At 35.8% G+C, this 17,318-nt stretch overlaps 3 protein-coding genes and 1 long non-coding RNA gene across 20 annotated transcripts in view; 2 read left to right on the top strand and 2 right to left on the bottom strand.

Moving 5' to 3' along the window:
* The window catches only part of LOC122534401, a 5,931-nt gene extending 3,160 nt beyond the window's left edge, over positions 1–2,771 (top strand). For 2 of the 5 annotated variants that reach the window (XR_006307884.1, XR_006307882.1), the window contains 3 exons: positions 150–722; positions 1,516–1,796; positions 2,524–2,771. This is a non-coding gene — a long non-coding RNA (uncharacterized LOC122534401). Of the gene's footprint in view, positions 1–149; positions 723–799; positions 1,322–1,515; positions 1,797–2,523 lie in introns of those variants that run through there. The other 3 variants (XR_006307883.1, XR_006307885.1, XR_006307886.1) reach the window with 3 other exon arrangements.
* The window catches only part of LOC122534394, a 19,999-nt gene extending 11,210 nt beyond the window's left edge, over positions 1–8,789 (bottom strand). For 4 of the 6 annotated variants that reach the window (XR_006307876.1, XM_043664986.1, XM_043664989.1 and 1 more), the window contains exons 1-3: positions 8,270–8,409; positions 2,769–3,122; positions 299–369 (exon numbers count right to left, since the gene is read on the bottom strand). Coding sequence is in view for 5 of the 6 variants with exons in the window: in XM_043664986.1 (XP_043520921.1) it covers positions 299–369; positions 2,769–2,943 (246 nt within the window). In the remaining variant the exon portion in view is untranslated. Of the gene's footprint in view, positions 1–298; positions 370–2,768; positions 3,123–5,378; positions 5,501–8,269; positions 8,410–8,704 lie in introns of those variants that run through there. The other 2 variants (XM_043664987.1, XM_043664988.1) reach the window with 2 other exon arrangements.
* LOC122534400 lies at positions 3,974–16,974 on the top strand. Of its 6 annotated transcripts, none has more exons than XR_006307877.1 (9): positions 3,974–4,308; positions 4,612–4,936; positions 5,355–10,117; positions 10,209–11,179; positions 11,988–12,176; positions 12,682–12,789; positions 12,967–13,269; positions 16,424–16,636; positions 16,883–16,974. XR_006307877.1 is itself a non-coding variant. In XM_043665006.1 (3 exons), exons 1-3 carry the CDS (start codon positions 12,326–12,328, stop codon positions 16,547–16,549), a joined length of 303 nt encoding a protein of 100 aa, XP_043520941.1. In that variant the 5' UTR covers positions 12,190–12,325. The 6 variants fall into 6 exon arrangements, 1 of the variants encoding a protein (XP_043520941.1); XR_006307879.1 differs by lacking the exon at positions 16,883–16,974 and having other exon boundaries at positions 10,209–10,563; positions 10,809–11,179; positions 16,424–16,520; XR_006307878.1 differs by lacking the exon at positions 16,883–16,974 and adding an exon at positions 12,286–12,394 and having other exon boundaries at positions 16,424–16,520.
* LOC122534395 (protein prickle-like) overlaps positions 16,378–17,318 on the bottom strand; it is a 139,830-nt gene continuing 138,889 nt past the window's right edge. For all 3 annotated transcript variants that reach the window (XM_043664992.1, XM_043664993.1, XM_043664991.1), the window contains one exon: positions 16,378–17,318. In XM_043664992.1, coding sequence (XP_043520927.1) covers positions 17,068–17,318 — 251 coding nt within the window. In that variant the 3' untranslated portion in view covers positions 16,378–17,067.

Here is a 17,318-nt window from a genome sequence, read left to right as displayed (position 1 = left end):
CTATATATTTGTCGAGCCTTTCCCAGCCATGCATGTTCAATATAAGCGCGTATTTAGCTTAAAGCCACATATTGTGGCAATTATTGACTGGTTTCGGTGCAACGGTTACAGCTTTCTTTTTTTCTTTAACACTGGCTAATAAAATTCAGTTTCAGATAACCAGAGTAAAAGTCGCTTTAAGACACAAAGGAATGAACGAGTTTTATCATAAAGATATGTTGGTAACATTATAGCTCTCTTTTTTTCTTTACTACATTTAATTAAACGGGTTAAGATATGAAGAATATCATGTACTTACTCGATGAGGATAAGCTAAATGCCACGTGACGTTGAAGTTACTCCCAGATAGTAAAGTAGTTTTAATATCGCCTGCAACAAAAATGAGCGCATTATGCAATTATGTTGCGCGCGCTATTCTATACAAATTTTCACGATCGCTCGTCGTACGGAAACATGTAATTTCTCATGATCATCGATTTAAATGGGGAACCTTACAGACAATGAAAAGTTAATATTCATTAGAGTAACGAGACACTATAATTTATGACAATCACCGGAAACATGTGTGCAGGAAGATCAGCGAAATCTTGAGTACGATTACTCCTATCTACGACTGGTCAGAAAATGAAAAAAGAAACAGAAAAATCACATTTTCTGTTCCTGTTTCATCACATATGTGATAAATATATAAATCTATATGAAGAACTCCGTAATATATTCAGGTAAATTCTTATTTTCGTTTTCTTCTACACACAATTGAATATTCAACATTTTACCGATTTGTTTTATTTCTTTATAGCAAGCAATTATTTTGAAAACATGAAATAGTTCTTATCATTAAAAGACTACATAAAATCAATTACATATAAAGTGCGAGAGAAAACTAGCATAAAGGCGAATACTTATTCGTATCAATAATCGTATCAGTTGTTATGAAAACAGCGATTTCACATTCTTAATTTGCTTGAAGACAAGATAATAATTTACGTTAGTATCGTATTATATCGAGGATAAATTTCCGGAAAAAATCGAGAGTAGCACAATGTATAATTAATTTCCGGTAGTGGATCAGCAACAGTTCGCGTTCCACGACCAATCCTTTTATGGATTCTCTTCCTTTTTCCCCACTTCTCTCCGAAAAGAAAGCTCGCATTCCCCTTGCTCGGTATTAAACTTGCCGTCGATTAAATTGTTAGAGACTGTTCAGACAGTATCGACTTGGAGAAACACAGAATTACAACCAATTTATACGCATATGTGTAGAGATTCAAGATAGCACAAATATTAAAAAAAAAAAGAACAAAATTCTTTTTAAATCTTTTATAACTATATAAATCTAACATATATATATATGTTTATTTTACAACGATAATTCATACGATACTACGGTAGTTGAAGGTTTTTTTTTTAAGTAAACAAGAAATTGAAATTCTTACGATAGACACTTTCTATTTTTTCACGACTGAAGCACTTATGAGCCGAGAGTGAAATAATAAAAATGGTTTTATTTTTTAGATAAAACACAATTTTATATGGATTAGGAGATTGACTACTACATATGGGAACAATGTCATCTACAGTAGCATGATCAATATTGCTATTAAAGATCTTTTTACGTTTGTAATTTTGTAAAAAACCTGCGGTGATATTCCCAAGCTGCGGCATATTCTTTTCTCGGCAACGTCCTTCTATCCAGATAACAACGATGCATTTAAAGTTCACGTACTTTCCGCGACTACGCGAGAGCTCGTGAGGAGAAAAAAGGGTACGTGCACCGCGGAGGTAACACGTGGAAGGTAATGGCCAAGCAACCGAGATTCGAGTTCTCTTCGTGCAAGTCGGTGAAAGTCATTTTCGATCAGACTAGCAAGCTGTTCCCATCAGGACATATCTTCGTATTAATGTTATTCTTTCATAGACTCTTTTCACCTCTTTTGTCTACGTAATCTTTGTAACTATATCGTTATCGTCCTTGAGAAGATTGCAAAAATTTACACAAGCCAATTTCCGGTTCATAGATCGTGTAACGTATGGTTTGCATCTTGATAACATTGTATAATCGGCAATATTATCAAATGAGATTCGTTGTCGTTTGAGATTCATGCATGGTACGATGCATCGTTTTAAATTTCACCGAGTCGTTTTTTCTATTTGTCGGGAGGGAAGGCACAAGACTCGGCTTTTCCTAATTTATTTATTAGAAAAGACAGGGCATGCTTGAAAAGAGACACTATGCAATTTCAATGATATTCATGGTTCTTCTTTCTGCAATCGCTTGCTGTTTGAGAATTTTGTTAGAAAATTAGAATCTTTGACTGAGTTACATATTTCCTGACATGATACGATTGACTTGTAGCATATTATGTTATAAAATGATGTGTTATTAAATAACATAACGAGAAGATTTATGTATTTTGTAAATTCCAAGATCATTTCCTTGAGTATCTAATATATGACGTTGTTTTATTTTATTTATTATAGTCGTCATACTACACTCTTTAATAATTGGCTAATTAATTTCAGGATCAATCCAGCAGCTATTACATCATCTTAATGATATGTACGTCAATCTGACAAGCTTGAAACTAAGGAGGTCAAGATTTACTGCAGTACCATTGCTCTAAGAAAAGAAACCGATATACCATATTATATTTCATACCAATTAAATACATCTTCACACTGGTATTTACACAAATTGTACTTTGTAAATTCAGCCATTTATTTTTAGACATCTCTATATAAATGATAATTACACAAGAAACACTCACCACGAGGCATTCCACATGGACCAGGTGTTCTGGCGTTGTCCAGAAAATCCAAGTCATACTTCCTCGCGCGTGGAAAAGTCAACGCGACGTGTCCGTGCACTTCTCTGAACGATACCACTGTTAATATCAATAGGATCAGTCTCAACACAATCGTGGAACACGTATTCGATGACATTTTCAAGGTTGAACGTGGCGATACGCTCACAGCCTCGTCGTTTTTGCTGAATTCCACGCAGTGAATCGCTCTGAGAATTTTCCTCTCACACTCCTAAGCCCCTCTAGCTGATTTTTCCTGATTCTCGGCATGGGCACCCTTCATTAATTAATCCTTCGCGTCTCGGTGAGGTCAATAATCTGAAAATAGAAGGAATTTCTTAGCTCGTTGGTCGAGTCTTCGTAACGTTTCACTTTTCCTAACAAGTATGGACATTTCGACGACGTATTTCTTTTTCGTCGGTTGCTTTGCTCTATAACGCTAAACTACATTGAAACAGCCCCTTATGGATAATTGCCGTGTGCAAATATACGCGAGGCCAGTTTCTGACGTTCGTGCAAACTTGTTCTTCAACAACCAATATCGAATAAATTGTTGTAAATTAACTAATCAAAAGAAGTATATCAAAATTTTTGTAACTTTAATCTATATTTTCGAAAGTAGTTAGTCTGATATTAATCAATATTTTCAGATGTTAATTTTTAAGAAGAGATTTATAAATGCCAAGATTTATAAATATTTCATTTAGTAGGTGAAAGTAACACCAGAGCAGGTAAATATCTTCATTAATAAATATAGTTAATTAAAATTACACATGTATGTGAACTTTCTGCAATATACAGTCGTATATAGACAATCATCAGAAACAGAAGGCTAAAATTTGATTAAACCTTTTGTTTTTTAATAAAAACTGACAAATATATTAATAAAAATAATAATTATGATAATCTCTCGAATATCCTGTATTTTAACTTATAAAAGATGGCACAAAAAGAATGTGTTAATTTTTCCAAATTAAGTGTGTATTTTATTTGATATTAAATTTACGACTCAGGATTAATTCAGTGTCGTAAATTCATAAACCATAAAGCATAAATCCCGAAGATCAGGATTGAAGCATATTTATTTTTTACGGATTCATCATATAAGTATGCGTTAGTTTTTACTTCTATCTATTCAGAATGATATAATAACAAGACTCAACGAGAAACCAGTAGATCGAATTGCAACGTGTATTTGTGTTTTCCTTTTTCGAAAGGATCGCGATTACGTGAAAAATTACAGATAGCCCATGATCGTTCAAGAAAAGCATAACGGTTTCTCGATCGGAAGGACGAATCATGAACTGGCATGTGAAATATTTCTTTCTCTCTCAGATTGGTGAGAGCGTAATCGTATGTGATAGACAAGGATAGACTATAGAAGCGCGCGCAGATAATAAAAAATGGCGGCACGAACTCGAGAGTGGAATGAACGAAAGATAGAAATAACAGTTATTTTTAAAATCTTTTGCACGAAAAGAAAGATAGTGTCATTGAGGAAAAGGTAATTCTCGTCTTTATGGAGGGCAATAATCATTGAATTTTAAATTTCTCAAAAAAAATCAAATAACTGAGATATTAATTTTTAAGCGTTCTGGTTACGAATAACCGTTATAACGGTTAAAAAACGGTTATATATAACGAATAAAAAATTTTGTTCTGCAATGATTACTAGCAACAAAGATATTTTTATGGTTATTGACAACAAGAAATAATTTCTATCGCTGATTATGATTTCTGATGACAAAATAATCAAAATTATTTAAATTAAGATACAAATTCTTATAGTATAACATTTCTAATTTAGGTTATTGCAACAGTGATGGTTCTTGGAACAAAGAGAAAAGGAGACAGTTCGTGATAAACGAAGGAACAAACGTGAAATCAAATAGCTAGCCGCGAGGAACGAAAGAGTAAGGACGAAAGATGTGTGCATCAAGATAAATGGAAGAAATAATTATAACAATTCATCAAGCGAGATGTGAAATTTAACAACGCCAAAGAAATAATCTTCTTGAAAAATTGACTCACAAAGAGATGTTATATCCTGTGCTGACTAATGTTGTAACAAGATAACAACGAAAAAATACTAAAATATCTACATGCATGCGGCACAACGTTTTCAGCAAATGGTAATTATATCTATAACAAATAATATTCTGGGTTTAGCGAAACAAAGATATATAAGATGAATTGTTATTGAGATGAGTAATGTCAATTGTTAAGAAACTGAGATATACTAATTAATTAAATTTTATTTTGGGGCACATCAAATTTGTAACCTATTTTTATTTTTTATTACACGGCAAAAATATTAAATTCGCCTTATTAAATTTTACAATATGCATAACTTTTAAAATAATGATCTTAAAGGCAGTATCTTTTCATTCTATCCATCAAAAACTTGTACAAATGTTGCAAATTCGACAGTGTACCTTGAAACGAAGTTGAATTATTAATTACGAAAAAAGGACAGTCGAATCATTAATTAAGGAATATTACGACTATTGGGCACGTGTAAGTTGATGAAAATTAATATATTCGTGAAAGATTACGACAACCGTTTCTACGCACATTGCGACACCAGGGATCGGATCTCCTTCTGAGGAATCTCAATGTGGCCTCACCGAGGCCTCAGAATGGCCTCAGGACGGCCTCATCGACGAAGTACGCAACTTCTACTTGGAAGGTGCAATTCACTAGCGGACTAGCGGAGATGAGTGTTGGTAGTGGGAGGATATACTGCTGGAGTGAGAGAGGAGAAGGAGGAGGTTTAAAAGGAATGGGAGGAAACGGAGTTGCAAGGCTCGCGTATAGGGTATTTTTTTCTCGCCTCGTGGAAACCTGACATTCTGCGGAATCTCGATCTCTAACGCGACACGCTCTTCCATTTGTTTTTAAAAGCAACTCATAATCGTTACGAAATTGTGAATAGTGTAAGATACGTACATCTCGGTATTCAATGAAACTTAACCTTTATTCTCTACTTCAGATCCGGAGTCTACGAATTCCGATATTGGCAAAAATAGAAATTATCTCATCAAGATAGAATTCATAGATTGTTTTCTCGATCGTCAATTCCAAGAAATCAACAGTTCCTGCGACTTTTGAAAGATGCTAAAGACAAGTTTCCATAACATGAAAAGATATGATAAATTTTGTATAGGAATAAACGCAGAACGCTGTTTTATAAAATAGCGGCGGAATAATTTACACCATTATGTCTCTCAACTAATTATTTTACGATATTAATATGTTAATTTATATTTTAGGAGATGAAATTAATTCTTGATATCGTTGTGTTATTAGAAATTTTTAGGGATTCGGTTATAATGGAGAAGGGATTAATTAACATTTCAGTCGATGGGACAGTGTCGATGAACAGCGCACTTTTGCGTGGAGTTTCGACTCGTGTAGCTGTTAAGTAGAAGGTGAGGTAAGAGCTGAACCACGGAGTTAGAAGAGGGGAAAGAGACAGCCACGCAGGGAAAACGATCCTTGGACAGCTCGTGGAAAACAAGTTGACATTCCAGTGAACACCGATGTCGTTGTCCTTAACGACGACGTGTCTGCTTTACTTGTTCGCGCTCTAAATGCCGCCTATGTGTCCCAATCTTATGTGTGATCTTGAGAAAATGTTTTAACTTCTTTTCTGCCCTCATGTCGATCCCTTTTGGGATAACGTAAATTGATGAGAGAACACTAAATACATAATAATCGGTAATGATCAAAATTACGGTTATAAAAGATTTGAAAAAGATTTTCTTTCAGATTTCTAAGTATAAATTAAGAATAATATAAATTATGGATGGTAATTAATTTGGTAATCGAATAAGAAATTTTTAACAAGATTGATTGGAATATTACAAAATCCTAAGATGTATACATCAAATTCCGAAGACCATGGTTATATATGTATTTCTCTTTTTTTTTTCTAAAAAGAACAGTAAACATACTTTCAACAGAACTACGTAGTTAACAGATTGCACGACAAAACTTTCTCGGATTCCTCTGTTTACATTCTACGTTCCTATGCGAGTATGTACATAATCACACGATTGCATATTGTTTTACTATACTTTTCTCGAGACTGTGTGAAACAGAAAAAAAAAGTTGTAAGGTGACGTGCAAGCGATAAATGCTATGAGCTTCAAAACTAATTTGCACTTGAATATAAGTGTATTTAATTGCCTTAAATTAATTTTCCAAGAAATTCTAACCTATCTTCATTATTATTCACGATTATATTCACAGCAAGAAAAAGAATAATAGTTGAAAGAAGAATTAAGTGGATGTCCGACAAATTTATGTGTACGCAAAATTTTGATGCCAAACTTGAAATGCCAAAACAGTCCAGGTGAAATAGTGAAGCAATGACAAAAATGTAGAAAAAGAAGAAACATTTCTCGGATTGACAGGAGAAAATGGTGGCATTTCTAAGCATATCACAGTGACTGATTGTTCTCATTGATGCGAGATCTCTCCTGAGAGAGTAAGAAAAGAAAATCCACAGCGTGATGGCGAGAGTAAGCGAAATTACGGAGTCATAAAGAGTGTACTATCGCGCCACTCTTAACGTGTTGTAGAAAACAACCGACGGTGCTAGCGAATGCTCGTTTCATTCAGTTTTCGCTGTCTAGTGGGATTTTCACCAACGGAGGATATTACGCGATCCGGTGGTATGTCGCACGATAGAAACAATGTGATGAAGCGAAATAACGAATTTCAAAAATAGAATGCAATGACCAGGAAAAAGACTTTTGCCAAGTACCAACAATTCATGGAAAAATACGTAGACGGTCAGATGATAATAATAAATTATGTCGACGATGTTGCTTCGAACATGAAAAGAGGTTAAAATGAAACGAATGCGCATAATCAGGATGTAGGAGGATGAACGAGCTTACAATACAGAATTATGCAGATGCTAGAGTCGCAATTTCTTCAGGCATAATTAAGAAAAACGAAGAGGCGAGGAACGCCGATGACGTTGGTGCCATTAAACTTCCTCTCACCGGCATTCTATGTATAATGAGTTGTTACGCCATACATGCGATATTACTGTAGGATACGCGGGGAAGAATACAAATACGATGCGATGGATGATGCAGGAAGCGCGCGTCAATAAAAAAAAAAAAGGAAGAGAGACGAAACGTTCTTCGCGGTGAATCGATCTAACAGCTCTTATTCCAGTTGATCGATTATCTTGAGATTAGTTTCCATATAACGTTGAATTATTCTCCTGAAAATGAACATGTACATTCTCGATATGTACACTCTTTCGATTTCTTTGCACAACCACGTCAATAATTTCTTGAGTAATCTCAAGTTCGTAAACAACTGGTATGATCTTTATACAATGATTCACTAAATAAATGTTTAGTGAAAAGAGAGAAAATCAGAAAAATCGCACAAACTGCGCAGTGGCTTTATCGAGCCATCAAGAAAGATCCAAGTCTTCCTACCTGTTGAATATTATCCGGCGAGCTTTCAGCTGATCCTTCGGTCATGCACACACAAAATCACTGCACCAAAGAATACTGTAGCTCTCAGACGACGCGCCTCTGTGGCAACGTCATCGTCTGCCAGAAAAAGAAACAACAAGATCGTGCGATTGATTCCAGTCTCGCTGTTGGCAAGATGCAAGAAAAGTAAACGTGTGTCCGCACACTTGATCGGTGAACCACGATGATTCACTGAATGCTCGAAAGACGTGACTTCAGAACGTAGTCATTTCGATATTAAGCGGTCAACTGCGACGATGCACGATAAGATCGTACGATTTCGACAGGTGGTAGCTGTACACAAGGATATTACAACAGTCAGGGATGCGACGGAGCCACGTCCAAGACTGACTCCAAGAGACTCAGCTCGGCTCTGCTCGACTCAACTCGACTTACCTCGACTGCCTGGCATTGCAAAGCAGCCGCGAGCGAAAACTCACTTTACGCTCTCGTACGGCCCCTTACGTTTACCCCCCCGCCATATTACAGACTGCCTGCTTTCTTAAGGCTGCTTACTCGCTCGCCTGAATACCTGCTCTATGCCCCTTCTCCATATTCACCACGGTACGATGCCTCATGGCGGCTTAACGTCTCTTCTTGCGCTCTCTGGCTCCCTCTGACAGGGAGAACATATGATATTCGGGTCACCGATTTGTCTTCAATTTCGTGGACACGATGAAGATGCCAAAATTAAACTTGTATTTTTAATCGTTCATTTTTTGTTATGGTGGATCTTGGAATTTGGTGTTTGATACATTGAAATATTTCACTAATTTATTGTGTATATGTATTTGTAAAGTTATGAAGAATATTTTCCTTATAGGTGTCTCCGATGTCATGTGTAAAAATCTTTTGTATGATCTTTATAATAATCTTGACTGATATATCGTATACGCTTAAATTTGGAAATTGTGACAGGTGGTCAATCAAGATCTCTAGGTTATCAAAACTCGATTTTCCAGTATAGTAAAGTGATATAAGATATTAAAATAGTTTTCACAGATTATATTGTTAAAGATAACTTAGCCACTCGTTATCAAGATGCAAAGGGTATTGTAATATAAAATGATTAAGAAAATGATAAAGAAGCAAAGTGACTTTGGTCAGTAAAGTAGAAGAAGACAACGACCAATCGCGAAATTCTACTTGCCCAACGAGTTTGCGTTTCTGATCGCGAAAAATTGATGCAATTCAGCCTTCGAGGCGAATCGGTATTCCGATACCGTCGATCCATCGACAAAGGGGTATCCTCCAGACAAAAACTAAATTTCATTCAGTTTAATTTACTCGTATAGTAAAAGTGTTCATCAGGCACAAATTACATCTCTTGTTTAGACCAGCGCCTGTACATTTTAACTTGTAACAGCAAGAGCAAAACCTTTCGATCGGAATGGAAAGCGAGCTACCCAGGCACGCGGCGGCCTACAGCTTGATCGAGTGGTGTTCATTCGCGCCTTAGGCTGCGTACAGACTGGCAAATAGGTCTTGTGCTCCCTGTAGAAGTTTCTTGCCAAATGCTGTCAACGTTTTGACGAATTATAAATTCTTTTTAAGAAACTGGAATTTGAGAAATCTATAACATTCAAAATATGGAGCCATGGAAAATTCGAAAAATATTGCAAAGTATATTATGAAAATGAAGTTTAAAGATTTCAGTGCGCAAAAATTTAAAGGATTAAGAAATTTCCAATTTCAAAAGGATGAGAACCAAGTGATTTGGAGTTTAAATATATAAACAATTAAAAAAGAACCATTGTCCATGGATTCCTGGAGTTGGAAAATATAAAATTTAGAATTCAACAATTAAGAGTAAGTAAAGGATCTAAAATTTTGGGATTCATAGATATCTATTACAGATTTTGAAAGAACTTAAGTGTATAAGGATCTATATAATTTCCAGAGATATAAAAATTCAAAAAGTCAAAAAGTTCAGATAGCAAAAATTTAAGGATTTCAAAAGTTAATAATAAAAGAACGTACATACGTCACAATAATGCAAGGATTCAAGAATTAAAAAAATCCAAAGTTTAAGAGATTCAATGTAATTTTAGACTAAAAGATTGCAAAGGAAAGAAAGCATAAAGAATTCGGAGATATTCTTTTTATTTATTTTATACGTCCAAATTCTGTTTGCATGTGTGTACAGTATCACGTTGCAGTATGCGGTTGATCTCCAATCGAAACGGCTCTACGCGTGGATAATTTTTCGCCAACTATCACGTTGGAAATGCTTAATTACTGAGTCACCAAGCAAGGTAATATTTCGCAATCTAAAATTACTGGAGTATCAGTACATACTCTTGCGGAACTTGGAATCTCAATTACAAAAATCTACTCTACTTCTGATCAGCTAACCACAATTTATACATATATGGATTCTAAATGTTCAGTGACTTAAAAAATCCTGGCTTATATTTCACGACCAGTAAACAAACATAAAACTTGTAATTAAAAAACTTTTAGTCAATGGAGAAAGAAGTTTAATCGGGTATTTCTTCAGAACTTCAGTTCCAGAACCGTCAAACACTTGCCACGCAGAAGAAAATGCGACGAAATTTAAAATACGCGGACCAGAGGATCTATTTACATTGCGTTGTTGACAATTAAATTAAAAGCACGAACTTCGTTAACTACATTTCAAGAAAAAAGTAACCGGAACTTGATTCTTCGCTATGTAGATATCTTGAGGAATCTAAAATCAGTAAGGAGCGAACCTGGAAGCCTTCATGGCTGTCCCCGAAGCAAGCCAGAGACCTGATCAGAGGGAGAGGCCGCATTCCAATCCATGGAGAAAGCCTCTCGCGTATTTAACCGCGAGATGACCGTCCAGAGGTCGCGTAAATGAATTCCATGGATCCGTTAGTTTGATTCGTATGTATCTAACTCAAAATTATTTCCTTCCATTGATTTCTTTCATTTATTTTTTTCAACGAGTCTGGTATTTAGGACGACCAATGAAATATCTCTGTGTTACATCAAATAATTATAATCATAGTAATAGTAGATATATAAGTATATAAATATTATATATTTTTATAGATTTACTATTACTAGTTTCATTTTTACAATGTAGTTTTATTGTGATTTCATTATTAATATAGTTTATTACAATTTAGACATTGAATTATGTTATATAGGAAGAGTGTGAGGTATAGATAGTATAATGTGTCAGCTCAAGGCTAGTACCTTCATTATTCATTCTTAACATAGTAGTATCCTCACTGTGTTATATAACATATTAATTTTCAACACGTGCCATTTACGAGTGTAAATAAAATTAAATTTAATCTATTAACACATACATGAGTGTTTGGTTCTTTTTTTTTAATTCTAATATTTTGAATAGACGAAACGTAAGAAATACTACAAATTTCAATCTCACAAATATTAATAATATTATTATTTTCTATTCTCTCTTATTTTCCTACAATATATTAATGAACGAACTACGAATTTTTATGTATTTGTAAAAAATTTAAAAGTGTAGAACAACTAACTCACTGTTAGTTTAATATATAAAACAAGTATCGTTTAGATGCTACTTTTCTCTAGTAAGTTTTGAAAAACATGAATTTGCATAAATATTCGCAGCCTACTAATTAATGGAAAATATCCAAAGTATTTTATTTCTTCTGACATCAAAAAACTCTAGAATAAACATCAGTAATCAATGTTTCAGTGATCAATGAAACAACAGTTAGTGTTACGACGACTAAACCAAAGCGATTAATTCAACCAAATCCCCGGATTGGTTCCACCTGTGGCAATGAAGGCACATTTGAATTCAAATACTTCGGGGAAAGTATGAGGTTTGAGGACGTTCGCTACACCTGCCACAAGGTGACTGCATTCCACAGCGAGGTGAAACGTAAGTAGTCAGGATCCGCGCTGGAATGTATGTCGGATTTGCTGCTATACTTTGCGAGCTGCTAGCAATGCGCTGACCAATTATATGTATCGCGCCACCGCGTGCGCAGATCGTTTGTTTTTACCCAGGTCGACCTACTTGCGTCGCGTATGATTAACTCGTGCGACTCAGCCTCTGACACGGTCTTGCTATCCGTGAAATCGACCATTGCTGGCCAGGTGAAATTTTCGATACGTTTTCGTGCAATACACCGTACCGTCGTTTCTCCTCTTCTTTCTTTCCACTTGTCTTGATTTTTGCTCTTGGCACAGAAATAGATTGAATTTCTTTTTTTTTTTTTTTTGTTTTTTTTGTTTCGCGTTTTATTATTAAATATTTCTACTATGTTCTTCATTATATTTTTTTAAATTTTCAATTATACTTTTTTTTATTTGCATAAGCTTTTACCATTATTTTAATTGCTTTCTTCATATTCTTATTATATTCTTTTAATTATTCCTTTCAGCTGTGTTTATCGTTGGTCCATTGTAAGCCACATTGCATTCCTGAACACGATTTCTCTTATTTGCTATTCACATTGTTAAATTTATGGCCTCATCAACTAAATCTCTTGGTAAGCTAATATTATAACGTATCTCCTGAAAAGAAATTATTTTCATGTTTCTCAGTCCAAGAATGTTATGGTAATTACTTTTGCTACATCATCTACAAATTAAATTAATCAATTCAAGATCATCAAGCATCTCGTTCATGAAATTTTCATCAATTTTGAATTGTTCTTAAATTACAGTTGAAATTGTTAAATCGCAAAAGGTTAAATGTCATACGTTGCGCAACCTCGCATACCCAACCGACATCCATTGGCATCCCGCAGGAATTTCTTTACAAAAGCCCGTGTATTCAACGATAAACACAACATGAATATCGCGAGGCGCGACTAAATTCTTCGCATACGCGTTCCTCGCAATCAGATAAGAGAATTTCTTGGCATCAATGTGCACCTCGATTCTTCTTGGAACATTATTTGGGCGTATCTGCAATGCGTACAACATCCGTGGAATAGCCGGAGATTCGGTAGATGAAGGCAGCATAGGTAAGAATGCGTTCTCTTTCCGCGCCGGTCGGCGTGACTCGTGCATGAATCAGATTCCATGTAACGGGAAAATAAGATTTCATTCAACCCCGTGATTTAAGAAGGAGCGGCCAAGACACGAGTGTTACTTGAAATAATGTGTCCAGATCTCAATATACACGAGATAGGTATTTCTTTTTCAGTTTGTTGAATACTCTTCGAAATTTATTATCACTATTTCTCAAGATTGCTGGTAGCTCTGAGGAAGTTAACAACCCTCAGTAGCATGTTTCATTAGGGTTGCCTTATCTTTTTTCTCACACTTCTCCCTGATGCATATGTCTTCTTCGCAAAACGAAGAAGTTGAAGCAGCTTCTTCAGATTAGTCCAGTTTTATCAGAAGTAAGAATCTAAATTTGCTATTGGTGTGGTTAACGTGCTATAGGAGGCTGTAGGAAATGCCTTCAGAAACAAGAAGAGAAGGGCTCTATGAAGGCTATCTTTCCACGTAGTGTCGTCATTAAGCATCGACGAAAACGCTAGATGCATATGGAATGACAAGCAGAGTTACATGTGGCTCAATATTATGGCCAGTGGGTCGCTGTTCCTTCCACGGCCATTCTTTTCTACATTCCACGGCGCACCAACACCTTCGCCTGTACTTGCCTTTTTTGGTAGGTTTAGGTTAAGAGATAAGCAAAATGGAAAAGCTGTACGTACAGGTGGTCGTTTAGGGAGTCGTTTAGGTTTACCTGACGGAAGACATAAATGAAACATTAGCAAAGAGTTGGGAGAATTGGTTAGTAGAAGAACTTTAATTAATAATAAATATATGTTTGAAAAATAATAATAATAATAATAATAATAATATAATGATTTCTACTCAGAAAAATATTTTAAAAATTGGACTTCTTTTTTTCTTATTATTAAAGAATGTTACCTATGATCAGAGTCAATAGACTATTGAGAAATAATTTTGTATTATATTGAAAATTGATGTAGGATTCTACGATTAACTTTATATTTATGATATGTAGCTGTAGGTGAATGTGCTGGAAAGAAAAAGCGCTGCTGTATCGCACGTAAATTCACAGAAACAATACAATGAGCAAGAGTTTCATATACTTAATGGCACAATGATCCGTGTTTCACGTTCGAGGAGTAGTATTCTGTAAAAAAGAGCATGCAAGAGTGTGTTTTCCTTCAGGCGTATACAATTGCTACGAGTCACTTATGCATTATAGTTGCGCAATCTCGGCCTAGTTTGTGTATCGTACAACTTATCAGGTTTGCAGAAATATGTTGTTTAATGAGAATGTAAATTAATTCCAGTCTTGTTCCATAATTGGAATTTTTTTATATCGTGGAAAAATTCAGAATGAAAACTAAAATTCGATTGATATTCCCAGAGTCAGTTCAAAACTTTATGTGTTAATTCAATTCAGACGTTCTTCACTTATCACCGCATTTTTTACTAGCATTGATAGCCAGCGAAGTGTACAATAAACACGAGAATGATGCTCCTCAAGAAAAACGTCCGCGAGTCGGTTTGCGTAATTGACCAGTAAAACTGTTTCAAACATGCGAACTCCAGGCTGTTTCAAGCGTTTCAAAACGTGCGTGCCAGAGTCGCATAAAAGGAGAGAGAAAACTTTTTAAAGATTTTTATAGACCAGTCTCTACCAAGAAAGCAAACCATTATACACAAAAAAAAAAAAATTCCCTCTGCAAATTAAAGTGAAGATCATTTTCACCACCTGCTGATGCTTAAACGACAACAAAGCAAAGTTGCATCTGTCTCAATAGTATACTAAATTAATCCAGAATTACAAAACACTGTAACAGTTCATCATACAATTCTTCATAGATTCCCAGCACAAGTCACGAAATCTCTCAAGCAGTTACGTAATTCCACGTTACCTGTTGCTTCTCCGGATTACCATGACATAATCGTACAATTCCACGCACCCGTTTTCAACCTTCGATTACGATAGGCAAGACACAGCGTACACCATATGCTAATGTGGCATCGCCATTTTTCGCAACGTGGATTGTTCCGATGCTTGATCGGAAACGTGGATGTTGGCAGATGATAAATCCGTTTGGTTTGTTCTTCCCAATCCTTCATAAACGCCGGAGATCTCTCTCGCGTGAAATAAGAGAAAGCTAGAGAAAGAGAGACAGAGAAGGAGAGAGGTTTCATGAGTGTAACAAGTAAGTAGACGAGATAGTGGCATAACAACAGGCGTCTGGTGCGGCCGAGAGAAACCACTTTCGCTGTTTTCGCTGCTCGACCGTGCGTTTTCATTTTCCCCCTTCTAATCGGATGACAAGCATCGTTGTATTTTTGCCTACTTAAGCTACATCCTCACTGAAACAAACAAGAACTGTTTTTGCTTTCTATCGCAGACAATGCACAACAAGTATCAGAAGATAAATATCAGAGCATCATTGTTATAGATATATGTTTTTGTCCATACTGCTGTAACATAATCAGAGGAGCGTTTAGGTTTTGTTGTTGTTCCTAAAAACATGAAGTAATATGAAGAAACATTAGGCAACAGATAGCACAACTTTTTCAAGAAACACGAAACAAAAGATTTCTCACTGTTACTTCAGTGGGAACGCGACTTGGACCTTCCCGTTATATAGTCCATCATACTGATTTCCATTAATCTTCAAACGAGGCTTTTACAAGCTTTCCAAACATTGCTTTGCTTATGATCGATCTTACCTGCGCGTTAGAACGGTAGAAAGCGAGTTTTTCACGCATTGAAAGATAGATAAATCAATTTGGATGGTTATTGCTCGTGCAGTAGAGAAAGATATATGTATTAGGTTGTTACAATACGTATTCATTCTGTTTTTTTCTGTTTAATAGCATATGTCGTTTACAGAACAAATATTTATTACAACCTAATACACTTTTGTAGATCAGAACAATTGAAAGCATAATCTTTAATCTTATTTATATGTTTTGTGATTTAAAGTTGATGTAAAAGATCAGAATGATAAAATATCCTCAAGATGATGAAGAAGTAGCAGCACACTGTACTTGTGTTAATAATGTTATGTAACTTAGCATAAAGAGATGTACAAAAAAAAAAGAAAAAAAAAATGAAGAGAATGTCAAGGGATAAATCAAATATCAATTTATTTTCCGAATATTTTTCAGATTGTCTACATCTCGGTCCGAGCGCCCTTTATTTGTACTTACAATGTAATGTCGTGCGATCACATCACGGTCAAATACTATTTGTTTCATGGAGCTGAGTTCATCCCCTCATACACTATTGCCTAAAAAAGTTGATCAAGTGAGGATGATCGAATCTCGAACAAGGGTACGGCGCCCGTTTGAACTGTCAATTACGCAGCGGGAATGACAATGGTAATAAAATATAATGCTATCATCGTCGTTATTATTATCAAGTACATCGGATGGGGTAGGGTGGGGGTAATAAAAATAGAAAAAGAAACGCAATCGTCGCGACTGTTCGGTGTTCGCGACCGATTATTTCGATTATTACGTTCATTATGTACACGAGTATTTGAAATTTACGTTCGTTTCGAGTCTCGACCGCGGGAAACATGGCAGAAAAATCCTTAGTTACGCCGGGTTTTTTTTTTTTTTTAGGAACTCTTGTATCTCGCATTCGTTCATTTTTTTGCTCGTTGCTCGTCGGTTCGAGACTGATACAAATCTCATCGGTCCACCGTCACCTGACAGTGAAGCAGAAAACGATTTCTTTTTTTTTCTTCGACGAACCAAGTACATCGAATATAGACGCAGATACAACTTGAAACTCTCGAAGCATGTCATCAGGACACAACGCACTTATCTGCGTCCTTGTGAGCTTGATTCGACGTTGAGGATGTCGGTGTACGTTTTCTCGCGCATGCCACTGCGTCGTTGGGCACGTACGAAATCCGAACGCCACCGTACGCTCTTCTTGGCGGCAAAGCGTATGCGGTGGCCTCGTCGGAACTGCTCGAGGAGCTACAGGTAGAACAGCAAGACTCGACGTCGTCGTCGTCGCCGTCTATCCTTGACTTTGAGCTTCCAGCAATAC

The sequence above is a fragment of the Frieseomelitta varia genome, unplaced genomic scaffold, assembly GCF_011392965.1.
Source record: "Frieseomelitta varia isolate USP_RPSP 00005682 unplaced genomic scaffold, Fvar_1.2 scaffold_591, whole genome shotgun sequence".
NCBI lineage: Eukaryota > Metazoa > Arthropoda > Insecta > Hymenoptera > Apidae > Frieseomelitta > Frieseomelitta varia.
Note: the sequence above shows the minus strand (reverse complement) of the source record. Positions and strands in the feature narration are given on the sequence as shown.